Source organism: Pelodiscus sinensis, chromosome 16 (genome assembly GCF_052426305.1).
Source record: "Pelodiscus sinensis isolate ZL-2025 chromosome 16, ASM5242630v1, whole genome shotgun sequence".
NCBI lineage: Eukaryota > Metazoa > Chordata > Testudines > Trionychidae > Pelodiscus > Pelodiscus sinensis.
In genome coordinates, this window is record NC_143067.1 from 41441687 (window position 1) to 41469529 (window position 27843).

General features: G+C 59.4%; 1 protein-coding gene across 27 annotated transcripts in view; it reads left to right on the plus strand.

The window, feature by feature from the left end:
- The window catches only part of LOC106731829 (protocadherin gamma-C5-like), a 237111-nt gene that overhangs the window by 173304 nt on the left and 35964 nt on the right, over window positions 1-27843 (plus strand). The window contains exon 1 of one of the 27 annotated variants that reach the window (XM_089769594.1): window positions 211-3521. The exons of 22 other annotated variants lie outside the window; for them this stretch is intronic. In XM_089769594.1, the coding sequence (XP_089625720.1) occupies window positions 1101-3521 (2421 nt within the window). In that variant the 5' untranslated portion in view covers window positions 211-1100. Of the gene's footprint in view, window positions 1-210; window positions 3522-3551; window positions 7079-13145; window positions 15694-15996; window positions 22608-25157; window positions 27763-27843 lie in introns of those variants that run through there. 4 more of the 27 variants (XM_089769604.1, XM_089769603.1, XM_089769590.1 and 1 more) reach the window with 4 other exon arrangements.

Genomic DNA, 27843 nt, shown 5'->3' on the forward strand with positions numbered 1-27843 from the left:
GATACACATCCTAATACATTAAAAAGGCTAAAGTGCAGTGTGCGGGAGGCAAGCTGGGTATCAGCTGTCCCGGCTCAGCCTTTTAAATGTATGAAGGGCCTTAAAAGGCAGGGCCTGGAGCTCACCCTGCTATGGTTTCTCTCCCCCCCCCCCCCATTAAATAATGGACTAGTCCATGGACTAGTCATTAGTTCATTAAGCTTAATTTAACATCTCTACAGTGTACAGACACAGATATATTTTTGTGTTTTCAGCTAATGAATTATAGTTACACATCTTCCTCTTGTGTTAGAGTTTTCCTGGAAGCTAACAGCCTCCTTCTATACTCGGTATTAAATACACCAGACTGAAAACTGGACAATATGTGGACTACAAATCATTTTATTTCCTCGATTAGACAGAGTTCACCCACAGGTGGAATACTCGAGTCTTCAGTTCATTTCTATCCCATCCATTGAGAGAGAAATGAATAACCTGACTCGGTAAGAAAGGGCAGCCGAATGTAACTGAAATCTAAACATAATATGCTGCCGTTGTGCGGGTCAGTACCAATTTTACTAAAGGGCATATAAGTATATAGCAAGTGGCGCGTGAATCGGTGTAATGTGCCCACGAGAACAGACAGAAGGCATGCGAGAGGTCTAGTCAAACCCAGGGACACCTCATTTACCCATAAGCCTGTTTAAACAAATCAACCAGGGCTCTACATATTTGAGCACAAAACCCGATTCCGGACCGCCGACCCTTTCGTCATTTCAAGCTGTCACGTGCCCCGAGGCGGAGAGCCCGCCCCCGGTAGAATGTTGAGTATCAAATTCCAACACCAACAAGATTCCAGGCTGAAAACTCGCACCGGGAGCTGCAGTTATTGGCCGAGGCGCTGAGCGCCGCTGTTCGCCAATCAGAGAGGGAGACTCGCCGAGCGATCCGCCCCGCCCCGCCAGCCGCTCTTCGGCTCTATGCAGCGCCGGGACTAGCTGGAGGCTCCCGCAGCGGAACGTTGCCCGGCGAGAGTCGCTGCGCGGGGCTTTGGCATTAGACCCACACGCTGCGGGGCCAGAGACAAAATCCAGACCCGGAGTCTTTCCTGAAGCCGGGCAATGACCGAAGCGCAGAGGCTGCGGCGCTGCCGCGAGCGAGCCCTGCTCTGCTTCATATTGGCCACCGCCTGGCAGGCAGTTTCTGGGCAGATTCGCTACTCGATCCCGGAGGAAACGGAGAGAGGCGTTTTCGTGGGGGACATCGCGCAGGACCTGGGGCTGGACGCGGAGCAGCTCTCGGAGCGCGGAGTCCGAATCGTTTCCGGAGGTAGGACGCAGTACTTCGCTCTCAATGCGGAGAGCGGCCATTTGATCACCGCGGAGCGCATAGACAGGGAGCGGATCTGCGGCCGGGCGGGGAAGTGTCTGCTGAGCTGTGAGCTCATAGTGGAGGATACAATGAAGCTGTACGGAGTGGAAGTGGAAATCACGGACATTAATGACAACGCCCCCAGCTTCCCGGCGGAAGAAATGGAGTTAAAAGTCAGCGAGACAACGGCGCCGGGATCGCGGTTTTCTTTGAGTGACGCTCAGGACTCCGATTTGGGCATTAATTCCCTGCAGAGCTACCAGCTCGGCAGCGACGGGCATTTCTCACTGGATGTTCAGACAGGCCCGGATGGCGTGAAACACGCCGACCTGGTGCTGGAAAAGTCCCTGGACCGGGAAGAACAAGCCGTTCACACGCTGATCCTCACGGCCACAGACGGGGGAGACCCGGTCAGATCCGGCACCGCGCGGATCCGCGTTACTGTACTTGATGCTAATGACAACGCGCCGGTTTTCAGTCAGCCTGTCTACACGGTGAGTGTGTGGGAAAATGTGCCGGCAGGGTCCACGGTTCTCACAGTAAAGGCCACCGACCTGGATGAAGGAGTCAACAAAGAGGTGACCTACTCTTTCCACCAAATCACAGACAAAGCTGCTCAAACATTCCACTTGGACTCTGGGACGGGGGAAGTGACACTGGTGGGGAACTTGGACTTCGAGGAATCGGCGTTGTATGAAATCGAGGTGAAAGCGCAAGACGGGGGAGGCCGATACGACAAATCGAGAATTGAAATCATGGTTACCGATGTGAATGACAACGCCCCGGAAATCGCTGTCAGGTCCCTCGTAAGCGCGATCCCCGAGGACGCTCCCCCCGGGACTGTGGTCGCCCTTCTAAACGTCCAGGATCCGGATTCGGGGGAGAACGGGGAGGTCACGTGCTCCATACCCAGCAGCCTCCCCTTCCAGCTGAGGCGGTCGCTGGACAAGTACTACAGCCTGGTGACCGAGCGAGCCCTGGACAGGGAGCAGGTGGCCGCCTACAACATCACAGTCACCGCCACGGACAGCGGGACTCCGCCCCTTGCCACCGCCATCACCATCCCGCTCCGGGTCCTGGACACCAACGACAACGCTCCGCTCTTCGACCAAGCGTCCTACACCGCCTACGTGCCGGAGAACAACCCCAGCGGGGCCTCCGTGTGCTCCGTGAGGGCCACTGACCGCGACTGGGGGGAGAACGCCCGAGTGACTTACTCTCTGCTGGAGGGCGAGGGCCGCGAAGCTCCGCTCTCCTCCGCCGTGTCCATTAACTCGGAGACCGGGGCTGTGTACGCGCTGCGCTCCTTCGACTACGAGCAGCTGCGGGAGCTTCGGTTCCGGGTGCAGGCTCGGGACGGGGGGTCCCCGCCGCTCCGCAGCAATGTCTCCGTCAGGCTCTTGGTGCTGGACCAGAATGACAACAGCCCGCACATCCTGCACCCCGCCTCCCCCAGCGATGGCTCCACGGGAGTGGAGCTGGCCCCTCGCTCCTCCGAGCCGGGCTACCTGGTCACCAAGGTGGTGGCGGTGGATGCGGACTCCGGGCAGAACGCCTGGCTCTCCTACCAGCTGCTGAAGGCCACGGAGCCGGGGCTCTTCTCGGTCGGAGTCCACAGCGGCGAGGTGCGGACAGCGCGCTACTTTGTGGACAGGGACGGCCTGAAGCAGAGCCTGGTGGTGTTGGTGAAGGACAACGGGCAGCCCCCTCTCTCGGCCACCGTCACTGTCACGGTGGCGGTGGCTGACAGCATCCCCGAGCTCCTGTCGGACCTGAGCAGCCTCTCGGCTCCCGCGCAGCCGCAGTCCGGCCTCACCTTGTACCTGGTGATCGCGGTGGCGTCCGTGTCCTGCGTCTTCCTCACCTTCGTCATAGCGCTGGTGGCCCTGCGGCTCCGGCGGTGGCGCGAGTCGCAGCTGTTGGACTCCTCGAGTGGGACTTTCGGCGGAGTTCCCGTCTCGCACTTCGTGGGCATCGATGGGGTCAGAGCGTTTCTCCACTCCTACTCCCAGGAGGCGTCGCTCACCGCGGGCTCCGGGAAGAGCCAGTTCAACTTCCCCCAGTCAAACTATGCAAACACTCTGACCAGCGAGCAGACGTGTGAGGTAAAGGATCCTTTCCTAATGGCCGAGGAGTTAAACGTTAGTAACGCGGATCAGTCCTCCGTTCAGGTGAGCTAATCTTTTTTGTCACTTTTTTATTTGCATGGAGGTATGGCGCTCTGTGAAACTGACACAGTTGTCAGGAAAGTTTTGTGAAGCCAGTAAAGGCACCTGCATTTGGAAGTAGATTAGGTGATATTGTAACCGGTGGAGTATTGGTCGGTACGTGTGGCGGGAACGCATTTTTACACCCTTTTGTTAACTCGCACAGATCTGGGACACTTAAGGGATCTTCTGGTAACATTTGTGTTCCTTTTGTTGGTCCTGTGAGAAAACTGAGTTTACCTCTCGAATACCGTGTAATTTATCCCTATAGACGCTTTTCTTGGCCTTTAAAAGTACAAGCAGGGTTCGTTCAGTCGGAGGCGTCTTCTCTTCTTTTGTTTCTTTTCTGTGGAACAAAACGAGAATTTTTGTATATGGACAAAAAAGCACCTTAAAGTATAAAACCCAAATGTGTGATTCTCACGAGGTTAGCCCGAGGTGCCCTGCTCTTCCCAGACTGGTAACATTTCTGTCAGATCCTGTTCCCGAAAGATCATTTCTTGGATCTGTACAGAAAATTGGGGGTGTGGGAACGGTGGCTCCACAGGTGGCACAAAGCGGAACCTTCCTTCTTTCCCTCCACGTGCGCAGCGCCCTTCGGAGAGCTGTTCGGAGTACTGCAAATGGAGCTTCTGTAAAATCACGAAGAGAACACGAGGCTCAGAGCGAACCGGAGGTGTCGCTGTTCACAACTTACAAGGGATCGAGAGTTGGAACATCGCGTGTAGCGAGAGTGGGCGGGGGGACCCTCGATCTCTGCAGTTCCTGGAGCTGCGCCGGCGCCGTGCTGCGATCGCTGCTGCTGCAGTTCTGGGCTGAGGCTCCGAGTGCCGCTGTTGGCCAATGCGGAGCCGGCGCTGCAGCCGGGATCCACCGGCGGCTCCTGTCCTGCGCTTGCTCCATCACACGGCGCCGGGCGGGGCGGGGCGGACTCTTCAGGAGACACTCCCGGTCTCGCCAGGAAAAGGAATCTCCTGGGAGCGCGAGGCACCGCTAGGCGGAGAACCGGGGCCCCGTTCGCTCTTCCCTGCCGCGAGCTGCCCCAGGCGACCGGCTTCCAAACGGGAACGTAACCACAGCAGAGCGCTGCAGAGGAGAGCCGAGAGCTCGGGATGGGAACCAGGGCGCCGGGCCGGGCGGCCCCACGGCAAGTACTGCTTCTCGCCGCGGTCTGGCCTTTGCTCTGCCGCGCGGCCCCGGAGCGGACTCGCTACTCGATCCCCGAGGAAATGGCCAAAGGCTCCCTCGTGGGGAACCTCGCCCAGGATCTGGGGCTGGAGCTGAGGGAGCTGCCGCTGCGGAGGCTCCGTGTCAGTTCGGAACAGCAGCACTTCAGTGTGAATGGGGAGAACGGGGACTTGTCTGTGAATGGCCGCCTAGACCGGGAGGAGATCTGCGGGGCTTCGCAGCCCTGCGTTAGAACTATACAAATCGTGGCCGAAAATCCCCTGAACGTTTTCCACGTGACTGTGGCCGTGCAGGACATTAACGACAATGCCCCGCGGTTCCTGCAAGACGCCATCGCTCTGCAGGTCAGCGAGTCCAGCTTGCCAGGGGCTCGCTTTGCCCTGGGAAAAGCGGAGGATCCTGACGTCGGGGTGAACTCTCTGCAGCGCTACCAGCTGAGCCCCAACCAGTACTTCCGCCTGGAGGCCAAAGAGAGCCAGGACGGCAGCAAATACGCGGAGCTGGTGCTGCAGAAAGCCCTGGATCGGGAAAGCCAGCGCAGCCTCCACTTGACCCTCATGGCTGCGGATGGGGGGGAGCCGCCGAGGACCGGGACCGCCCAGATACGCATCAATGTCACCGACATCAACGACAACCCGCCCCTCTTCCCTCAGGAGCTCTACAGAGTGAGCCTGAGGGAAGGTGCCCCGGCGGGCTCCTTGCTACTCCAGCTCCAAGCCTCCGACCAGGACGAAGGTTCCAACGCTCAGATCAGCTACGTCTTCAGCAACGTTCCGGAGAAGGCGCGTCAGAGATTCAGTCTGGACCCGGACACCGGGAAACTGACGGTAAAGGAGCCGTTGGACTTTGAGGAGTCCCGGGGCTACACCCTGGTGGTGGAAGCGAAGGATGGAGGCGGACTAGTGACACACTGCAAGGTGGAGATAAGGGTTCTGGATGAGAACGACAATGCTCCCGAAGTGACCCTGACATCCCTGTCCAGCCCCGTTCCCGAAGACTCTGTGCCCGGGACAGTGATCGCGCTGGTCAGTGTCAACGATCAAGATTCTGGAGATAATGGAAAGGTCTCCTGCCATTTGCAGGATGGTTTGCCGTTCACTATAACCTCGGCTTCCGATAGCTACTACAAGCTGGTGATGGTCAGCACCCTGGACAGGGAGCGGGCCCCGGAGTACAACATCACAATCACAGCCACAGACAAGGGCTCCCCCCCGCTCTCAACCCAGAAAACCATCCTCTTGCAGATCTCGGATGTCAATGACAACGCCCCTGTCTTCGAGAAACCTTCCTACAGCGCCTACGTGCCCGAGAACAACCCCTCGGGGGCCTCCATTTTGAGCGTCAAAGCCTCAGACCGGGATCTGGACGGCAACGCCCGGGTCACTTACTCCATCCTGCGCAGCAGCATCCAGGAGCTGCCTGTCTCCTCCTACGTGTCCATCAACTCCCAGACCGGAGCGCTGTACGCGCAGCGCTCCTTCGACTACGAGCAGTTCCGGGCGTTCGAGCTGCAAGTGAGGGCCGAAGACGGCGGGTCGCCGCCTCTCAGCAGCAACGTCACCGTCAGCGTGTTTATCCTGGATCGGAACGACAACGCCCCTCGCATCCTGTATCCCTCGCTCGGGCCCGAGGGCTCGGCCGTGTTCGAGATGGTCCCTCGCTCGGCCGAGGCGGGTTATCTGGTGACGAAGGTGGTGGCGGTGGATGCGGACTCGGGACACAACGCCTGGCTCTCCTACCATGTGCTGCAGGCCACGGAGCCGGCGCTCTTCCGGCTGGGGCTGCACAGCGGGGAGATCCGGACCGCCCGCGCCTTTGTGGACAGAGATGCGGTGAAGCACCGGCTGGTCGCCCTGGTGAAGGACAACGGGCAGCCGCCTCTCTCCGCCACCGTGACTCTGAGCCTGGTGTTCGCCGAGAACTTCCAAGAGGCTCTTCCGGAAATGAGCGACCAGTCGGCTGACTCGGAGTCTCAGTCCGGTTTTACTGTTATTTTGGTGGTAGCTTTGGCTCTGATTTCATTTTTATTCTTGTTCACAGTGATATCGGTTTTAATTTTTAAATGTTGGAGACCTAGAACTCCACCTGTTTTGGGATCTTACAATGCGGATTTGTATTCTAGTCTCGGCCCCAAATTCTCCTACAACTACAGTAGCGGGACCTTGCAGCTTCCCTATTCCTACGAGGTGCGCTTAGCCGCGGAGTCGGGCCAGAAAGAGTTCTCCCTCCGCCAACCGAGCCAGAAGGGTTTGAGCGACATTCTCCTGCCTGCTGAGGATTCTGGCCCCGGGCTTGAGTCTGGAAGGGGAAACCTCTGTGACAGCCAAGCACAGGTGAGGCAGTCCCCTGAAATGCAGGTCTTGCCAGCGTAGAGAATCGGTCTGTCAGTAGCGCCAGGGTTCCTGAGCAATGTTTCCTAGACTGTGAACTGCAAATAGCTCTAAGTGTTACCGCGCAGCCCCTGCTGTGTGACCCTCCTCACTTTGATTGTGATCAGCATCCTGCGCAGGTTGGTCCTGGAGAAGTGAAGGTTCCCTGCTCAGGAGAGTGACCTGTCTGGGAAACGTGTCCATAGGCTATTTTATTGCATTGAGTGTTTTCAGTTAAGAACGTGCCAGAGTTTAGTTGTTGTATGGGACCAGCCGCTGCCTCAGACACTTTCAGTCTCTAGTGGTGGGAAGCCAGTAGTCCTGGGATGGTATGAACAGAACTATGGAAGGTTAGAACTTTCCCCCATGTTGTGCCTATATGATTCCTCAAGCATCCCTGTGGTAGGTGTGTCCTATGACAGCCTGGATCCCTGCCAGATGATGCAATTCCACACTCTACATTTGATTATTTCAAATGTCCTTCCCCCTAGATTGCTTTAATGCAGTGATTCTGCAGGCAATTGGGCCCAGGATGTTAGAAAGACAAGCTGAGTGAGGTGATATCTTTTATTGGAGCAACTTTATTGGTGTGTGTGTGTGAGAGAGAGAGAGAGAGAGAGAGAGAGAGAGAGAGATCTTTCACTCTTACACAAACCGGAAGGCTTATCTCAGTCACCATCAGAAGTTGCTCCACAAAAGGTATCCGGTCACCCACCTTGTCTCTTGCACCCAGTAGCACTATTCTTATATTTAACCTGAAGTGATTAACTTCCTAACATTATTCCCTTTACTTCAGGTCTCCTTAAATGAAGACACTGGAGTCCTCTCTTCCTTGTGATACTCTGTATATCTGTGTTTTATTATCTACTCCCCACTTGGCTGAGTATTATAAAACCAGGCCCTGTCTGTTTCAGCTGGAAGTTCAGTTTCTGTGGCTTTAACAACTGAACAGGTTTTAATGCTTGTGGGGACTCCAATCCTCTCTTCATCCTAAAACCCAGGGCAACTGAATGGGCAGTGCCTTTTTACTCAGAAGCATGCTCCAGTTGTGAACTGGAAGAGCACATCTAGGCATGAAAGGATAATTTTATCTCCATGGCTCCCTCTAGACTTGCCTTATTTGCTGATTCTGCCAAGTTTGTCAGTTAGAATCAATTGTGATGATTGCTTTGGTGAAAACATTAAGGCTGTGTCTACATTGGCAAGATTTTGCGCAAAAGCACTTTTGCGCAAAAACTTGCTGCCTGTCTACACTGGCCGTGAGTTCTTGCACAAGAACACTGACATTCTAATATAAGAAATCAGTGCTTCTTGCGCAAAAACTATGATGCTCCCACTCAGGAATAGGCCCTCTTGCGCAAGAGGCCAGTGTAGACAGGCAACATGAATTTCTTGCACAAGAAAGCCCGATGGCTAAAATGGCCATCGGCGCTTTCTTGTGCAAGAGAGCATCTACACTGGCATGGATGCTGTTGCGCAAAAGCACATGCCAGTGTAGACGCTCTCTTGCGCAAATACTTTAATGCAAAAACTCTTGCGTTAAAAGTATTTGAGCAAAATCTTGCCAATGTAGATGTAGCCATTGAGGGAATGAATGGGTTGGACATAATGTGCCTGAACTTTAACAATGCTTTTGGCACATTCCCACATGACATTCTGATAGTAAGCAGCATAAATTGGGGAGTGACTGAACTGCCATTCAGTGGATATATAAGTAGCTAAGCAATCACCAACAAATACTATTAATCAAGGAATCTCAGATTGGAATGGGGTCTCAAGTGGGGTTCCTCTGACTCCTGTGTTATTTAACATCTGATCTGGGGGCAGGAATGAAGAGCACGCTGACCAGATTTGCACATGACACGAGTTAGGGGTGTAGCAAACACTTTAGATGATAGAGCTAAAATTCAGAGGGGTCTTGGCAAGTTGGAGAAATAGGCTATGGACAAAAAAAGTCAATTCAACAAACACACATTGAAGGTGCTATTCTCGGGAAAGAAAAGCCAAATGCACAAATACAGAATTTCTCAGTAGTCCTTGGCTGTGCTGGATTGCAACAGCAACCTGTGTCAAAAATGCGATTATGTTGGAGGGAAAAAAGCAAATGCAGTTTTGGGTTGCATTAGGAAGCATAACAATCAAGTAATGGTAGGTACAGCTCTATTCGGTGCTGGTTAAACCTTAGCTGCAATAGTGTCCAGTTTTGCTCACTAATGTATAGAAAGGATGTAGAGAAACTGGAAAGGATCCAGAGGCAAAGGACAAATATCATTAAAGGAATGGAATGTGAGTGTGTAGGAGCAAATGGAGATGGAACTGGGTTAGTTTGGAAAAGAGATTAAAAGGGAACATGATAGGTCTTTAAATACTTAAAAGGCTGCCATAAGAACGCGAAGAAAATTTGTTCTCTCTCAGAGGGTCAGATGAGGGAATAAGTTCAAACTCCAGAGTAGCAGATTTAGATTAAATCTCAAGGAAAACTTCCTAATTATAAAAACAGTGAGACAATGGAACAAACTACCTAGAGAGGTTGTGGAAGGTCCTTCGCTGGAGATTTTTAAAATGAGGCTGGCCAGCCACCTGTGTTGGATGGTTCAAACACAAGAAATCTTGCATCTCAGCAGGTGATTAGACTAGATGACTCTTATAGCCTGTTCTAACCTCATAGTGCTGTGATTCATTGAAAAGAACGATAGTATTGCTGAAAAAGCTATACTCGACCTACTTGCATCTCAGCAGGTGATTAGACTAGATGACTCTTATGGCCTGTTCTAACCTCATAGTGCTGTGATTCATTGAAAAGAAAGATAGTATTGCTGAAAAAGCTATACTCGACCTAGATGGTAACAAAAACTTATAAAGTCGTATGTGGCAAACTGGTATAAACATACCCTCGCTCTGTGTCCCACCAAGTTTCTGAATTACAGATATACAGAATTCACAATGGTACAGTGAGCAGAAATGTTCAAATGATGTGAGGTTATTAGGAACATAGCAAGGTTTGAGCAGCTTGCTTTTTCATCAAAAGGGAATTTTTACAATTAGACTCTTCCTCTTGCTGTCTCAAGTAGTAGACTTTTGGGAGCTTAGACAGTTCAATGAGAAATAGAGATAAATCATGTTGAGTATGGGGTTTGCTCCTGGAACGAATTAGAGCTCATCTCCCTCCTTCAGTCAAAATACAGACGTTTATTATATTGTGTTGTACATTTCATGAAAAGGTATAAACTAGAACTGTATGAAATACTTTGTGTTTGGTCATCTTCTCATTGCTTCTATACATAATATGCAACAAAGCTCCTTAGTAAGCGTTCTCTGTGTGTGTGTGTTAAGATTGAAGATGCTTTTTCATAATTGCCATATATACATTGGAAAGTAGAATTGTTAATTGGTAAATAAATGTGAAGAAATAGCCATACATATGTTTGAAAATAGTTAAAGATGTTTAGATAAAAGGAAGATATTTTGCTTTTTCTGACACCAATTTTAGTTGAAATGCCATCTAAATCTTTTGTATCAGAGCAGAAAAATAGTGACAAAGTTCAAGTCTACTTTGGAGGAGTGACTGTGATGAACTATGGTTTTTTCTCTTTCTCTCTCTTATCATTAGGAAAAAATATAATAACCAGCTGTCTGCAGAGAGGCCTATAAGAAAGGATGTGAGTATACCTAGAAGAGACAGAGGTAGAGTGTAGTGAGAGATATGAAGATTTAAATATAGTAGTTGCTGTCAGTTTCAGGAAAGAATGACAGTGGACAGATTATTGCAAAGATTTGTACTTAGGGCCATAAAATAGCTGAGACAGTTAATCCTCTCAGAGTTAAAGGTGCATCATTTCCATTAGAAATCTTATTTCCAGTGGTTTTCATGTCAGTTGTAAATATTCACTCCTGACATAAACTTCACATAAAGAGTAAATGGATCGCTAATTCTGTGTGTTTGTGGTGGGGGAATCACAGATTTTTCTTTTAGTATTTCAGTTCATTTACTTTGTGGTGAGAAAAGAACAAATGTATTTGTGACCAAATCTCTCAACTGGCATCATGCACTTTTGGCTGGGTTTAATGTTCAGAACAGATCTGGAGGTACTTGTTACAGGAAATAGCTGAACAAATGTGGGCAAACTAACATCCTGATCCTTCATTCAGGTTAGAACAAATGAGCGCTAAAGCATTTTAAAGGTTTGGAAACATAGAGCTGTTCTTTCATGTCTCCTTTCTGTTCAGGCCTGGAATTGAAAGCATGTGAAATCATAGGAGCCTGCTCCTCGGTTGTCCTGCCTGGGTAGGGAATACTACCAGTGCAGTCACCGGTGCAAACAGCACCACAGAGGCAGGAGCGCTAGGATATGATTACCCCCAGCGAGCTCCATTTCGGCTTCTCATTCAGACTGGCACAGAGCTCTGAGGCAGAGGGATGAGCCCAGAATGGCAACTTACTTGCCAGAGTTCAGGCTTTCACTGGTTCCCCAGTGCTCACTGCTGGGCCTAGAACAAGATTTCTGCCCCTCCTCCCACCCACCCTGGCATCCCACTGCCCTTCTCACCTCGCCTTCCCCTGTCCTGTTCTCCTACCAGCGACCGCCCAGGCTGGGGCCTCCAGCATCCGCCTGTGAGGTAGTGGGGGGTACCTTGCTGGTTGCTAGGCTTGGCTTGTGAGTGACCTCCACTGGCTGCTCTCTGCAGCACAGCCCAGCAGGGCAGGGGATGAGTCATTATGCAAGGGGGCTTCAAACCTGTCTGACCAGTTATCTCCCAGGGAGTGGAACAATGGGAAGAAGGGGAGAGCAGCCCTGGCTGGGGGCAGGGCTGGAAGTGAGTCAGTTAGATTTCTGTCTGGGAGCATGGAGGAGACAGCCTAGGCAATGGGCTGGGGTTTAGGGGTCCAGTCTCCCCCATCTCAAGGGGGGCTGAGGCATCCTAGGCCTGGCCTGTAACCAGATTAGATCTGTGCTGTGCTGTATCCTGGGCTACGTCTAGACTGGCATGATTTTCCGGAAATGCTTTTAACAGAAAAGTTTTCCGTTAAAAGCATTTTCGGAAAAGAGCATCTAGATTGGCACGGACGCTTTTCCACAAAAGCACTTTTTGTGGAAAAGTGTCCGTGCCAATCTAGACGCGCTTTTCCACAAAAAAGCCCTGATTATCATTTTCACGATCGGGGCTTTTTTGCGGAAAACAAATCTCAGCTGTCCACACTGGCCCTTTTGCACAAAAGTTTTGCGCAAAAGGACTTTTGCCCTAATGGGAGCAGCATAGCATTTCCCTAAAAACACTGACAATCTTACATGAGATCGTCAGTGCTTTTGTGGAAATTCAAGCGGCCAGTGTACACAGCTGGCAAGTTTTTCAGGAAAAGCGGCTGATTTTCCGAAAAAACTGGCCAGTCTAGACACAGCCCTGGAGAAGCAATAAACTCCCTCTATTCTACTGGCTGGTGGAGTCTGTCCGTGCCATTATGGGGGTGCAAAAGACAGGAAAACCCAAACGCGCCGTCACACCCCCTCCCACACACCTGGTGGTTACCGCTTCTCCCATTCCCGGACACACACCCTTTGCTGCTGCCCTTGGGTGGTCTCCTGCTGCACGCGGCCTAGGACAGGCTGCAAAAGTGTTTCGCAGCAGGCCCTCTGGGTTCTCTGAGAGGCCATCTGCTTTAAGAAGTATGGGACTTTAGTTCTCCCTTTGGTCTGCCCCTGAACCTTGCGTTGCTGTCTGCGGGAGATGAGCACGTGGAGCCGGAGGGGCATTGCCTTGGCTTTCAGGGCTGTGACAGGACCTGCACCGGCTCTGAGGAGAGGTGCCCTCCCACAGGCAGCCACCTGCCTCCCAAGTCCCTGCCTGCCTGGGTAAATGCTCTTCCTCCTGGGTGCCTGCGCTGGAACAAGTCAGACAAAGCGCCTCGCACTGCGCACGCGTGGCACGGGGCGCTCTCCGTGCAGTTATTGGCTGGGACTCTGCGTGCCGCTGTTGGCCAATGAAGGAGCCGGGGATCTGGCGGCCCGGCGGGGAGCGTGGGAGGGAGGGAGGCAGGGAGCGCCGCGCCGCCCCGCGCCGCCCCGGGGAGCCATGCCTGAGTCTCCGGCGCAGAGCCCAGTGGCTGCCCGGGCTCTGCAGGGAGGGGCGCGCTGACGCGTTGTGAGGGGCGCGCGCGGTGCTGACTCCCGGAGATGAAAGGCGCAGCTGGAAGGAGCCGCTGGGGAGCGGGATGGCAAGTACTCAGCCTGCTGCTTCTCGCGGGCCTTGCGCACCGGGCGTCCGCGGCTCTTCGCTACGCCCTGCCCGAGGAGACGCCGAAAGGCTCCCGGGTGGGGAACGTGGTGGCGGATTTGGGCTTGGAGCTCGCGCGGCTGCCGGGCCGCAGGCTGCGGGTGGTGTCGGGAGGCGGCCAGAAGTTCTTTGAGGCGGATCTGACGAGCGGGCTGTTGTTTGTGAACGAGCGGCTGGACCGGGAGGCGCTGTGTGGAGCGGTCTCTCCGTGCGCCGTGGGTCTGGAGCTGGTGCTGGAGAACCCGCTGGAGCTGTACAGTGCTGCCGTGGAGATCCAGGACATCAATGACAACGACCCGGCTTTCCCCTCCGGCGCAATGAGGCTGGAAGTCAGCGAGTCTGTGGCGCCCGGAGCTCGCTTCCCGCTAGAGAGCGCGCAAGACCCTGACGTGGGGATCAACTCTCTGCAGAGCTACCAGCTCAGCGCCAACCCGCACTTTGTGCTGGAGGTGAAGACGCGCGGGGATGGCAGCAAATATGCGGAGCTGGTGCTGGAAAAGGAGCTCGACAGAGAGGAGCAACCGGAACTGCAGCTGGTCCTCACAGCGCTGGACGGGGGCAGCCCCCCCCGGTCTGCCAGCGTGCACATCCACGTGGATGTGCTGGACGCTAATGACAACGCCCCGGTCTTTAACCAGAGCACCTACCGAGCGAGCGTCAGGGAGAACACCCGCGCGGGCGCGCTCCTGGTCAGAATCAGCGCCCTGGATTTGGATGAGGGGCCCAATGGGGATATCGTTTACTCCGTCAGCAGTCACACCCCTGCCCACGTGAGAGCGCTCTTCGCCCTGCACCCCGCCACGGGGGAGCTGAGGGTCACAGCGCCCCTGGATTACGAGGAAGCGGGGTGTTATGAGATTTACATACAAGCGAAAGACAAGGGCCCCGGGGCGGGGGCGGCTCATTGCAAAGTGCTGGTGGAAATCATCGATGAGAACGACAACGCGCCCGAGATCACAGTGACGTCCGTGTACAGCCCGGTGCCTGAAGACGCCCCCCCAGGCACGGCGATAGCTTTGCTAAGCGTCAGTGACCTGGATTCTGGGGCTAACGGCCTGGTAACCTGCCTGCTGCCCACTGGCCTCCCGTTCGCGCTCACGTCGTCCCTGAAGAGCTACTACACCCTGCAAACCAGGGCCGCTTTGGACCGGGAGCTGGTGGCCGAGTATAACGTCACCGTCACAGCCAGGGACGCGGGGTCGCCCCCGCTCTGGGCGGAAAGACAGATTATCGTGCACGTGGCCGATGTCAACGACAACCCGCCCAAATCTCCCCAGCTCTCCTACGACGTGTACGTGGCGGAGAACAACCTCCCGGGAACGCCGATATTCCACGTCAGCGCCTGGGACGCAGACCTGAGCCAGAACGCTCGCCTCTCCTTCTCCCTGCTGGGCCAGGCGGCCAGCAGGCATTTCTCCATCAGCGCGGAGAACGGCACCCTGTATGCCCTGCTCTCCCTCGACCACGAGGACATCAGGGAGTTCGCCATGACCGTGCAGGTCCGCGACGGCGGCGTCCCGGCGCTCGCCACCAACCTCACGGTCTCGGTGTTTGTCACCGACCTGAACGACAACGCGCCGCGCGTTCTCTATCCGCCCCCAAACGCCTCGCGCCTCCAGAGCATCTCGCCGACGGCCAGCGCCGGGCACCTGGCCACCAAGCTGGTGGCCTGTGATGCGGACTCGGGCTACAACGCCTGGCTCTCCTACGCCCTCCTTCAGGCCCCCGACCCCAGCCTCTTCTCCGTGGGGCTGCACAGCGGGGAGATCCGCACAGCCCGCCAGCTGCGGGAGGGCGACGCCCCTCAGCACACTTTGGTCATCTCGGTCACAGACCACGGGGAGCCAGCCCTGTCCGCCAGCGCCACCCTCACCGTCGCCGTGGCGGAGACCGAGCGGGAGGGGCTGGCCCACCGCGCCCACGTGGCTACCGCAGCGGACGAGAAGCAGCACGTGACTTTCTATCTCCTCCTGGCGGTGATCCTGGTTTCCGGGGCTGCCTTTGTGACGGCCGCGGGCCTGGGTATCCGCGGAGTTCGCAGGTGGAGGCGCTCGAAGGGGAGTTTCAGCTCCTCCAGGGGCGCCCCCTACCGAGCCCCGGGGCCTTTCAGCCACATCGACGCTGTCCGGGGCGGACTCGGGCCTCCCAGCTTCTACCAGCAGGCGTGTCTGACCACAGACTCGCGCCACAGCGCCCTACTCTTCGCCCCCACGCCCCCGGGGAGCCGGCAGAACACGGTGCGCGCCTGCCCGCCGGGATTCTATCACCAGATCGCGGGCACGGCCAGCAGGGGCCCCGCTGCCGGCGAGGTAAGTAGCGCTCTGCGCGCATCCGGGAAGGGGGGCAGGTCTCCGCGCGAGAAAGTGACCCGCGACGGCTTTTGCCTGGTTGCTGTGGCCGCCCACGCCACTTGGGTGGGGTTCCTCTGCGTTGTGCGGGCAGCGAGCGAGCGCTTCCCCCCAGGGCAGGGATCCCCGCGGTCCCCCAGTGTTTTGTTCCCTGCTTCCCCTGGAGTCCCAGGTGGGGGTGCTGCGTAGCTTAGTTCCAGGGACCGATCTCACTAAAGCGCCGGCTTGGACTCGAGGGCATTCAGGGCTCGTGGAATCGCCCCACGCAGGGGGAGGTTTGGGGGTTTTGTGCCCGTCAGCGATGGAAGCTCGGTTTGAACCCCCAGTTCAGCTAAGACCCACGGTCCTTCTCCTCGGCCACCCTATTTTTACTACTTCCTGTGTTATTGTGTGGTCAGGATCTGGGGCGAGAGGGTTCCTCAGCGCAATAGAGGGGATCAGGGATCGTGCAGCGGGGACACGTTTCCCCAATCGCTGTCCAAGTGCTTGGCGCTCACAGCTGTGTAGACGCTCCGCCCGTGTGGCTGTCCCTGTGCTCAGCGGGAAACAGGCGCAAGCTCCACTTGGCAGCTTCGCAACTAGGGTTTGAGTCTCCCGGGTGTGGCTCGGAATCAGTTCAGTGGGTAAGTGAGATCGGAGGTGACGGGATCAGAGAAAGACGCGCTCGGTTCCTCTACTTTACTACAACGTCAAGGGCATGGTGTGGAATTCCATCCTCATTAGTCACCGTTTCTGACGTCATTGCACCTGTAGGTAACATTTAGGCGATTGTCATTTCCGATGTGATTTCATCTGAAAAGGTGATTTGTAAAACACGTAGCAATTACTGGTTGTGTTCCAAATGGTTGCCACATCGTAAGTGCTCTTCCTCCGTGTGTCTTTGTGAGACGTTGTCATGGCTAGAGAATGGACTTTCAAGAACACAACACCAACCCTACTAACCACACTAACACAATCTGTTGTGTTTTAACACGTACGGACAGCGATTAGGGTTATGGAATAATATTTCACTGCTTTTCTCACTGTACATTGCTCCGTACATGGACAAGGCAATACCATTTGCTTCTGACTCTGCTGTGTATGGGGTCGCCTGGGGTTTTACATTTCGGTTATGTTGCGGGTTTGGACGAGGTGGACAGGGTTTTGCTGTAGACTCTGGTTTGAACGAGAAGTCAAGAATTAAATCCACCTGCTGTGCGTTTTAGTCAGCAACACACTGGCTGAAGCGTGCGCAGTGCCGGCTAGTCCCGTTGTTTGCGGTAAGCGGCCGTTGTGCATTCAGTCTGACGTGGGATCTTTCCGTTCCGTGTTGTTGTTTGAGCGCGAGGAGCGAGTCGCTGCGGTAAATCCGTGAGCTGTGAAGAGCCTGCGGTTTCCGGCTGGTGCTGCCTGCAGTTTGGGAGCCGTGCCGGGATGAATGTAGCATTTGTGGGTTTTGAGGCGGGGAGCAGGAAGTGAGACAAAGAGCCGTGTCGCTTTAAGAACGCGCCGGCGGCGGCCATTGGCGGGGACGCTGTGGCGCTGTCTGCCAATGAGGTGCTGAAGCTGCGGCGACCCGGCCCTGCTCCCGCGACGTGGCGGCTCCCTGCGCTGCCAAGCGATGGCGGATGGAGCCGGAGCAGGGAGCCAGCAGCGAGGCTCCGCGCGTGTGTCCAGCGGCGCAGCTGGGCGAGGGCAGCCGGGGCAATAGCGGAAGGGCCGAGGCGAGGCTCCGCTCTGTGGCCCTGGGCACGTGGCTTCTGGCTGGATTCGCTGCTCTGCCCCGGGGGAACCCCGGGGATCGAGCCGCGGGTTGGAGCCCGGCTGCTGATTCCTCCTCGGCTCGCAGGCAGCATTTCCCGGCAGCGCAGCCGGGAGGCGGGGCTCAGCCTGGCAGGGAGCCGAGCGCCTGAGGTCCGGCTGATCGCAGCGGTTCCTGACAGTCCCCCGGGAACTGGGCGCGGGAGCCGAGAGAAAGCAGCGAGGGGAGCCTGGCGCTGCAGGGAGGGGCGTTGGGCGGGGGGAAACGAGCCGACACCGCCCGGCGTGGGCAGCCCTGGGCTGGGCAGTCTCCGCCATCCCGGCTGGCATAGCTCAGGCTGCCAGTCCGGTCTGCTCCAGGGCCAGCCTGCCGAGCGCGCACACTTGTGATCCAGCTCAAGGCCAGCGACCCAGACACGGGCTCCGGCGTGTTTTAGGCTGGCTCGCCGTGACCCCAAAGCAGGACCGGTCGCCCTTCGGGGCCTCTTTCCGCCCAAAGCTGCAGATCCTGCCCGCCTGGGCGCGGAAGGGCTCTTGGTGGTGGAGGAGCGGCTAGACAGCGAGCGGCTCTGCGGCCCCAGCCCGCGCTGTCCCGGAAGCTCCCGCTGGCCTCCCAGCGCTCGGGAGCAGAAGTTCGGGGGGTGAACGACCGCGCCGGGCTCCTCGCCCGCTTGGAGATCGCTGTGGCCGCGGCGCCGGGCGCCTTTCCGGAGCCGGCCGAAGACTGGGACATTGGCGCCACCTCGCGGGTTCTCGGTGAGCGGGGAGGGTCGCAGAGGCGGCAGCTAGCGCCCGGCGCTGGCCTTGGAGAAGGCGCTAGACAGGGAGCCGCAGGGAGCTTCCGGCCAAGAGATCCGCGGTTCCCTGGCAGCCACACTCGCCAGGCCCTGCGGCGGGTGTTCCGCGGGCACCGGAGAGGCCGGAACACTGGGACCCATAGGGGGCACCGAGTCCGAAATCGGCGGGGGGAGGGTGTCAAAGGCCGCGGCTCTGCCCCCAGGACGCCCACTGCAGGTGACTGATGTCAGCGACAACGCGCCAGGCCGGGTTCACGTGGCGCTCAGCCCGCCCGGGCGGGACCCGCTGTCCCTGATGGAGACTCCGGGGACAGCTGAGAGGTTCTGTGGCGGCTCCAGGCAGCCCCCCCCCCTTCCAGATGGAGCAGTCAGGGAATGTCCTGAAGGAAGGGAGGCGGGGTACGTTCTGGAGGGGACAGGGTGGTGGCTTCGAGTTCCGCCCACCCTGGGGCCGCTGCATCGGGAAGCGGCCTCGGAGCGGCAGGTTGCGATCTCAGCTCCAGATCCAGGGTCCAGCCTCCTGATAAACTATCGGACCTGAAGGAGAACGCAGCCTGCCCAGCGAGCGGACCGTCCACAGCAGCGCCTGGTTCGATTCGGAGCAGATCACACAGCGGGGCGGAGCCAAGCCAGGGACGGCGGGTGCCGCCCCCCGCGCCAGCGTCACAGTTTCCGCCTTCATCCCGGGCCGGAATGGTGATGCTCCTCTGATTCTCTGTCCCGGGGCTGGGAGCGGGCCGTGGGCGCAGCACTCCTGGTACTTGGGGACCGGAGTGGCTGCTGCGAACGCAGACTCCGGGCGGGACGCGTGGCCCAGACCAGCCTCTCCAAAGTCACCCCTCTCCCGGTGAACAGCCCCCCTTCCCCCTGTAGAGTGCCCTTGTGGTGCAGGACGGTGGGGAGACGCCCATGTCTGCCGCCGCCACTGGGATCCTCGGCAGAACTCAGAGGGCCAATCGGGAGCAGGAGGCCTTCCCCGCCCGGCAGTGCGACTCATCCCCGCGCTGTCCGCGATCCCGGCTCCTCTGCTGTGGCTGCGCGTTTTCAGCCGGGAAGTGCCTGGGAAACGCCGGAGCCCGGCCTCGGATGCAGCTGGAGCCACTTACTCGCAGGGAGCAAACGCCCCGCAAGGGAGGGGACTCGGACAGAGTCTGCGGCGCCTGGAAGCGAAACGCGCGGAAAGGCCTCGGCAGCGCGCTGGATGTGAGCGCCTGCTCGGGGCTGAATCCTCGCAGGAGCCTCGGGAGGCGCGGACAGACCCGGCCGCAGTTGCCGGGTGTTCAGAGCGCGCTGCGATCCGGCTGGTTCCCCTGCGGGGCATATTCCCGGGTCTGAGAAGCCCCCTTCCTCGCGCGTGAACGCTCCGCACGGAGACCAGCGCCCTCGCCCATCTCGGCCGGGGATGTGTCCTCCGTGGCGCTGCGGCTGCCCACGCGGCTCCGCGACGTGCCGTTTCCTTGAGAACAAGCATCTGAGCCGCTACTTGTAGCTGCCAAAGCCGCTGACTACGCTGGCGAAATGGAACCGGGGGCAGCGCGTCCTTCTGTCGCGGGCTCCTGGCTGTAGCTTTAAGGGGTTAGGAGGCGTTGTCATTGGCCGAGAGCGGATGGAGCTGTCCTCCAATCACGTGCCAATCTAGGCTGTGGGGATCTGCTCTTCCTCTTTCGCCTCGCCCCTCCCCTCCCCTCCGGCGCTGTGGCTGTGATTCAGCTCCCCTCCCCCACCCACCCCCTCCACTCAGTGACTCAATCGCTGCCGCAGCTCTGCAGACCCGGAGCCGCGCGCTCAGCCGCGGAGGGGGATACCGGGGATTTTCGCAGCTCGGACCCACGCCCGGGGCCTCCTGTGGGCCGGGCCGGGCCAAGGACTCTGTCGAGGGGAGGCAGCCCCGAAATGGAGCCCAGGGGCCGCGCGCAGGCCGCGTGGAGATGGCAAGTACTGGGTTTGCTTTCCCTGTGCGGCTGGGGCTGGGGCTCTGGGCAGATTCGCTACTCGGTGCTGGAGGAGTCGGAGCTGGGGACCGTGGTGGGGAACTTGGCCCAAGACCTAGGCTTAAAGGTGGCGGATGTGTCGGGGCGCCGGCTGCGCCTGGGCTCGGAGCAGAGCAAGCGCCACTTCGCGGTGAGCCTGGCGAGCGGCGCTCTGCTGGTGAACGAACGGATAGACCGAGAGAGGCTGTGCGGGGCCAGCGCGGGCTGCGTGCTGCCGGTGCAGGTCGTCATAGAAACGCCCCTGGAGCTCTTCCGCCTGGAGGTGGAGATTCTGGACCTGAATGACAACTCGCCCAGCTTCCCCTCCGCCCCGCACGCGCTCAGGATAGCGGAGTCCGCCGCCGTGGCCGCGCGCTTTCCCCTGGAGAGTGCCCAGGACCCGGATGTGGGGACCAACGCTGTCAGCGCCTACCGGCTCAGCCCCAGCCCGCACTTCGCTCTGGACGTGAAGAAGCTGAAGGACGGAAAACTCTTCCCGGAGCTGGTGCTGGAGCAAGCCCTGGACCGAGAGGAGCAGCGGCAGCACGAGCTGGTCCTGACGGCCGTCGACGGGGGCAGCCCGGCCCGGTCGGGCACCGCGCAGATAACCGTGCTGGTCGTGGACGTCAATGACAACGCCCCGGCGTTCGCCCAGGCGCTCTACAAGGTGAGCGTGCCGGAAAACGCGCCTGCGGGCGCCCTGCTGATACAGCTCAACGCCACCGACCCCGACGAGGGCCCCAGCGGGGAGGTGCAGTACTCCTTCGGCCTGCGCGCCCCCGACGCCGTCCGGCAGAGGTTTGCCTTGGACCCGGCCACTGGCGCCGTGCGCCTGCAGGGCTCAGTGGACTTCGAGGAAGCCGCTTTCTATGAAATCCACGTGCGCGCCCGAGACGGGGGCGTGCCGGAAATGGAAGGCCACTGCGTGCTGCAGGTGGAGGTGGAGGACGTCAATGACAACGCCCCCGAGGTCCTGCTGACCTCCCTGGTGAACCCCGTGCCGGAAGACACCCCCCTGGACACCGTGGTGGGGCTGTTAAACGTGCGAGACCCGGACTCGGGGGCCAACGGGGAAGTGCGTTTGGAAATGGCCCCAGACCTGCCGTTCCGAATCCGAGCCTTCCAGAACCACTACGCCCTGCTCACCAGCGCCAGGCTGGACCGAGAAACCGCCGCACAATACGCCATCGAGCTGACCGCCCGCGACGCAGGGTCCCCCGCTCTGAGCGCCTCCACTACGGTACTGCTGAACATCTCGGATGTGAATGACAACCCGCCCCGCTTTTCCCAGCCTTCCTACAGCGCCTTCCTGCGCGAGAACAACGCGCCAGGCGCCCTGCTCTGCGCCCTGTCCGCTTCCGACCCCGACGAGGGAGAGAACTCCCGCCTCACATACTCGCTCGCGGGGAGTCAGATCCAGGAGGCGCCCGCCTCTTCCTTCGTTCACATCAACCCGGACAACGGGCACGTTTACGCGCAGCGCACGTTTGACTTCGAGCTACTGCAGGTGCTGCAAATCCCCGTGGCTGTGCAGGATTCGGGGTCTCCTCCGCTGGGCTCCAATGTGACTGTCTCCCTCTTCATTCTGGACCAGAACGATAACGTCCCGGCCATTCTGCACCCGGCGGCTGGCCAGGAGGGGGCCGCGCCCCAGAGGGTACCCAGGTCTGCTCCCGCGGGCTACTTGGTCACCAAAGTCTCAGCAGTGGATGCAGATTCTGGCCACAACGCCTGGCTCTCCTATTCACTGCTGCCGGAATCCACCGACTCCTCCTTGTTCCGAGTGGCTCCGAGCACCGGAGAAATCCGGACCGCCCGCGGCTTCCTGGACACAGACCTGGCCTCGCAGAGAATCGTCGTGCTCGTCCAGGACCACGGGGAACCGGCTCTGTCCTCCACAGTCACCCTCCTGCTCTCCTTAGAGGACAGCGCCTCGGAGGAAAGCTCCAAGTCCCGCGATTTCCGGGTGACGCCCAGAGCGAAGCCCGACCTGACGCTCTACCTGATCGTCGCGCTGGTGGCGGTCAGCACGGTCTCGCTGGTCACTTTCATCGTCTTCTCCGCCAAGTGCCTGAGACGGGCCAGAGGCGCCTCCGGCTGCTGCGCGAGCCGCTCCCCATCGCGGGACATGTGCCAGCAGCCCAGCCCGAAGCTGCAGCTGAGCTCGGACGGCACGCTGAAATACATGGAGGTGACGCTCCGGCCCGCGGACTCGCAGAGCCAGTGCTACCGGACCTGCTTTTCCCCCGGCTCCGACCGGAGCGACTTCACCTTCCTCAGGCCCATGAGCTGCCCCCCGCCCAGCGCCCTGGCCACGGAGACGGACGCTTTCTTGTCTGGTACCAGCACGTCGAATGAATCCGGCCAGGTGAGATGAGCCCTTTGCGCTCCGTTCCTCGCCACTGGCTCGGGGGTCTGGAAGCGCCTCCGCGGGGAGCGAGGACAGGGCAGCGCTTGCGTCTAGGGGCAAACTCGGGATGCGCGCCCCCTCCGGCCCCAGGGTGTCTGTGCTCGGTGTATGTAAAACCACGCCCCGAAAGGGGTGTGTAAGGCAGCCAGGCGCTCCGCATGCGCGTGCCCGCAAAGTGAGCTAGGTCCTTAATTTGTGAGCCAGAAAACCTTCCTTCTTTCCAGTGCAGGGAACTAGTTCACCAGCCTGTTCCTTAAAGCGCGGCGAGTTTGGAACATGGTTATGACGGGAGTGTGCGAGCAATGAATTGCATGAGATGAGCCTGGGCAGGGGTGGGGCAGGAGGCTGGACTTGGTGACCTCCGGAGGTCTCTGATTCTGTGAAGCTAGAAGGGGGCAGGAGACCGGCGGGCATTGGTTATTTGTTCCTTCTTACTAACTTTCAGTTCCAGATGAGACCGGCTGCCACCTCTGGTTTCATTCGTGCAAAATAGTGTGTGTTTCCGAGCCCATGCTTCTGTTTCGCAGACAGGTAGTGCGGCCGATCCCTGCGGACACACGCAGCTGGCGCAGAGGGCGCGCGTGGGGTGTCATTGCGCGCGCTTTGCCCGCTGTCTCTAGGCTAAACTCGGCAGGTTCCGCGGACCTTTGTTACGCAGCAGCTGCTTCCGCCGATGGATTGGCGCTTGTGTTGCTGTCCCGAGGAGGAGGCTAGTGATTGGATACACGGGAAGGCACTCGTAGCCAATGAATAAGAGGCTAATGTTGGAACTCCGCGTGGTCCCCGCCCCTTCCCCGCCGCAGCTGTATCTGCCTCTTTCCACGTGGGCCCCAAGCAATGAGCGAGAGGTGAACAGTGACCGCAGCCCCGCGCATCATCTCCCCGCAGGGGGAGCCGGCCCACGCCCAGGCGCTAAGAACAGGGGAGTCCGCCGGGCCCCTGGACTCCAGCCTGTCTTTCCCCTCTGCCTGGCCTTGCGTAGCCCTGCCGCCCAGATCCCAGATGAGCGGACTCGCGGTGCCTCTGTGGGCAGTATTGCTAAGATCGCGGGACAGACGTGGTGAAACTGGCGGCTGCCAAGCTGCAGGTTCTGGTTCGGATTCCCAGTATCCTCTCGGTGCGAGCATTGGGGTTGTCACGGTCAGTAACAGGGAGCAGCTGTGCGGGCAGAACTCCCGCTGCTTCTCGCACCTCAAACTCGCTGTGCGCCACTCGGTCCTGAGCGCAGAGGGTGGCGGCTCTCCGCCCCGGCCCAGCCAAACGCGGCTTGTTGTCCAGGTTCTTGACGCCAAGGACAACCAACCGGCGTCCGCCAGGGCCTCCTGCCAGGCCCGGCTGGTGGAAAAGGCGGCCCCGGGCAGGAGGGTCATTCAGCCGAACGCACAGACGGACCAAGGGCCTGGCGGGTGGGTGCGCGATTCCCTCAGCAGCCACAACTCGGAGGCCCTGCGCCGGGGCGGATCCCGACTCGGGGCCCTGCGATAGACGCTCGCACCGGGGCAGTCCGGGCTGGGGGTCTACGAGATCGAATTGGAGGCCCGGGACGTGCCCCTCCCCCCGAGGATCGCGGCAGCGTCACGTGGATTTACAGTTCCAGGCGGGGGTCTGGATCAGCGGCGCCCAGCGCTCAGGACAGCGCGGGGTCCACGTCTAGGTCTCGGCCAGAACGACAGCGCCCCGGGAGCCAGTTGCCGCTGGCCGGCCCGGGCTCCATCCGCCCCAGGCCTTGGTAACCAGGGTCCTCGCGGCTGACCCGACTCGGGGGCAAGGCCGGGCTCTCCTACCACGTCCTGCAGGCCACTGACCGCAGCCTCTTGGGCGTGCCCTGCGCTCTGGCGAAATCCCGAGGGCGCGGGCGCTGCTGGAGCAGGATGCGGTCACGCAGGGGCTCCTGGCGGGGGTCAAGAGCCGGGCGAGCCGCCCTGCCTCCGTCCGCGTGCGGGCGTTGCTGCAGGAGGCTGCTCCGCGAGTCTTCCTGGGGCTCCCGGCCCCGGGGCGAGGCTGTGTCTGGTCATCGCACTGGCCACAGTCTGGGCCCTGGCAGCTCTGGGCGTCCACTGGGCCAGGGGCGAGGCCCGGCCGGCGGCTGCCCCCAAGGCCCCGGCTTGGGCTCGGTCTGGGGGGCGCCGTGAGCGACGTGAGGATAACACCCCCCCCCCCCCACGCCCGGCTACAGATCCTGCTTCTCCCCACTCTCGGACACCAGCGAGGTCACGTTCCTGAAACCCACCGTAGCCCTCGGATCCGGTCCGGGCAGGAGCCGCTCCGCCGAGCTCCCTGCGGTGCCGGGGCGCTGCCCCCGCCGGCAGCCCGGCTCGGGCCGGCCCAGGGGCGAGCGCGGGCCCTTACTCAGCCCCTCTTGGGGCGCAAGGAGGACGCGGACCGCCCCCTCTCAGCACCTGCCCTTTCCCCGGGCCGCCCGGCTCCGCGTGTGCAGCCAGCGCGGGGGGGCTGGGGCGCTGCTGCTGCTGAGGGGGGAGGGGGCTTGTCACTTGTCAGCAGCGCCGCCGCTCTCTGCAGCGGAGCCGAGCACCGGGGAGCCGCTGCCTCCAGCCGCCGCCGCTCTGCCCTGCCGGGCGCGCGGGGCGGCTCTGGGGCCCGGGAAGCGGCGGCGCGAGGTCCCGGGCGGCGGCGGCAGGCGGGGCGGGGGGAGGGGCGGCGGCGCCAGACGCAGCGGAGCAGCATGGCCGGGAGACGGAGTTTGCGCTGGGCGCTGCTGCTGCTCGGGGCTTGCCTGGCGCTGCCGGCCCGCGCCCAGACTCGCTACGCGGTGCCCGAGGACCGCGAGCCGGGCTCTTTCGTGGGCAACCTCGCCACGGACCTGGGCGTGGACGCGCGGAGCCTGTCGGCCCGCAGCCCGCGGCTGGTCAGCGAGGGCGGGCGCCGGCACTTCCAGGTGAACCTGGCGGACGGGGCTCTGCTGGTGAACGAGCAGCTGGACCGGGAGGCGCTGTGCGGCCGGAGCCCCACGTGCTCCCTGCCGCTCCAGCTGGTGCTGGCCAGCCCGCTGCAGCTGCACCGCGTGGAGGTGGAGATCCTGGATGTGAACGACAACGCGCCGCGCTTCCCCAAGCAGGAAGTGGCCCTGGAGATCACCGAGGTGGCGAACCCCGGGACTCGCCTGCCCCTGGAGGCGGCAGAGGACCCCGACATGGGCTCCAACTCCATCTCCACCTACCAGCTGAGCGCCAGCGACCACTTCGCCCTGCACATCCACGTGAGAGGAGATGGCGTGAAAATGCCGGAAATCGTGCTGGAGAGAGCCCTGGACAGGGAGAAGGTGGCTGCCCACCATTTAACCCTCACAGCTCTGGATGGCGGGGACCCGGCGAGATCCGGCACGGCCGTGGTCACGGTTCACGTCCTGGATGCCAACGACAACGCCCCCGTGTGCAACCCACCCGTCTCCAAAGTGTTCCTGGAGGAAAACGCCCCGGCAGGGACGCTGGTGACGCAGCTGAATGTCACTGACTTGGATGAAGGCCCCAATGGGCAGCTGGAATATTCCTTCAAAACCAGCAATAACGCCCCGGATCAACTGCTCAGCCTGTTCAGCCTGGACCCCCAGACGGGGGAGATCAGGACCAAAGCCCCGCTGGATTACGAGGAGTGCAGCGCGTACGAGATCGCCGTTCGAGCCAGAGACCAGGGGTCCCCCGCCATGGAGGGGCACTGCAGCCTCCGCGTGGAGCTGGTGGATGTGAACGACAACAGCCCGGACATTGTGCTGACCTCCCTCTCCAGCCCGGTGCAGGAGGATGCGCCGCCGGGCACTGTGATCGCACTCATCGGCGCCAAGGACAGCGACTCCAAGGAGAACGGACACGTCCACTTGCACATAAGCAACGATCTTCCCTTTAAATTGGTGAGCTCCTTCACAGGGCACTACTCCCTGGTCACCGCTGGGCCTCTCGACCGAGAAGAGGCTGCTGGGTACAACATCACCGTTACGGCCACGGACGCAGGGGCCCCTCCAAGGTCCACCCAGCAAACCATCAGCCTCCAAATCTCCGATGTGAACGATAACGTGCCCCAGTTCTCTAGCCCCTCCTACACGGCCCACATTCAGGAGAATACCCTGCCCGGGGCCTCCGTGTTCTCCGTCTCCGCCTCTGACCCCGATGTGGGCACCAACTCCAAGCTTTCCTACTCCATTCTGGACACCGGCACGCAGGACTTGCCCCTCTCCACCTACTTCCACATCAACCAGGAGAACGGCACCATCTACGCCTTGCAGGCCCTTGACTACGAGCGGGACAAAGTGTTCCAGGTGCCTGTGGAGGTGCGCGACGCTGGGTCCCCTCCCCTGAGCAGCACCGCCGTGCTCAACCTGTTCGTCCTGGATGAGAATGACAACGCGCCCACCATCGTCTACCCGCCTGTCCTCAGGGGCTCCGCCTTCCAGCAGACAGTGCCCTCCTCGGCCGAGCCAGGCTACCTGGTCACCAAGATTGTGGCCGTGGATGCTGACAGTGGCCACAATGCCTGGCTCTCGTACCAGCTCCAAGAGACCAGTGAGCCCTGCCCCTTCCGGGTGGAGCATCGCTCTGGAGAGGTCCGAATAACTGAGGCCCTTAAGGAGTCAGGAGCCCCCCACAGGCTGGTGGTCCAGGTGAGGGACAATGGGACCCCACCCCTGTCTGCCTCAGTGGCTCTACTCATCTCTCCCGAGGAGAACTCTGTGCCAGACTTCGCCAAGGCCTTGGACCTTCCTAAATCACCTTCCAGAGCATCCAGCCTCACTCTCTACCTCATCATCTCCCTGGTCGCCATTTCGCTGGTCTCATGCGTGATGCTAGCTGTCTTAGGTGCCCGGTGCCTCAAATCTGGCCCTGGGACTGGGGGTTGGCCCCTCTCACGCTGCTGTCGGAGGACAGGCCGCAAGTCCACGTCACACTTTCCCAGGCAGTTGAATCCAGAGGGTTTCATCAAGTACCTGGATGCGGGCGGAGCTGGCCTGGTATCCCAGGCACCGCACTACAAGTCTTGTTTCTCTCCAATGTCTGATCAAGGGGATTTCCTCTTCATAAAGCCTTTCAGCCACTCCACTACCGGGGAGAGCATGGCTGGCTTTGATCAGGTGGCCAGCACCTTAGTGAGTCCCTGCGACGGGGTAAGCGCCGTGTGTGTGTCCTGCTGTCCTGTCTGCTTGTAAATAGCCCTGCTGCTCCGTCAGGCCTTTCGGGACACAGCG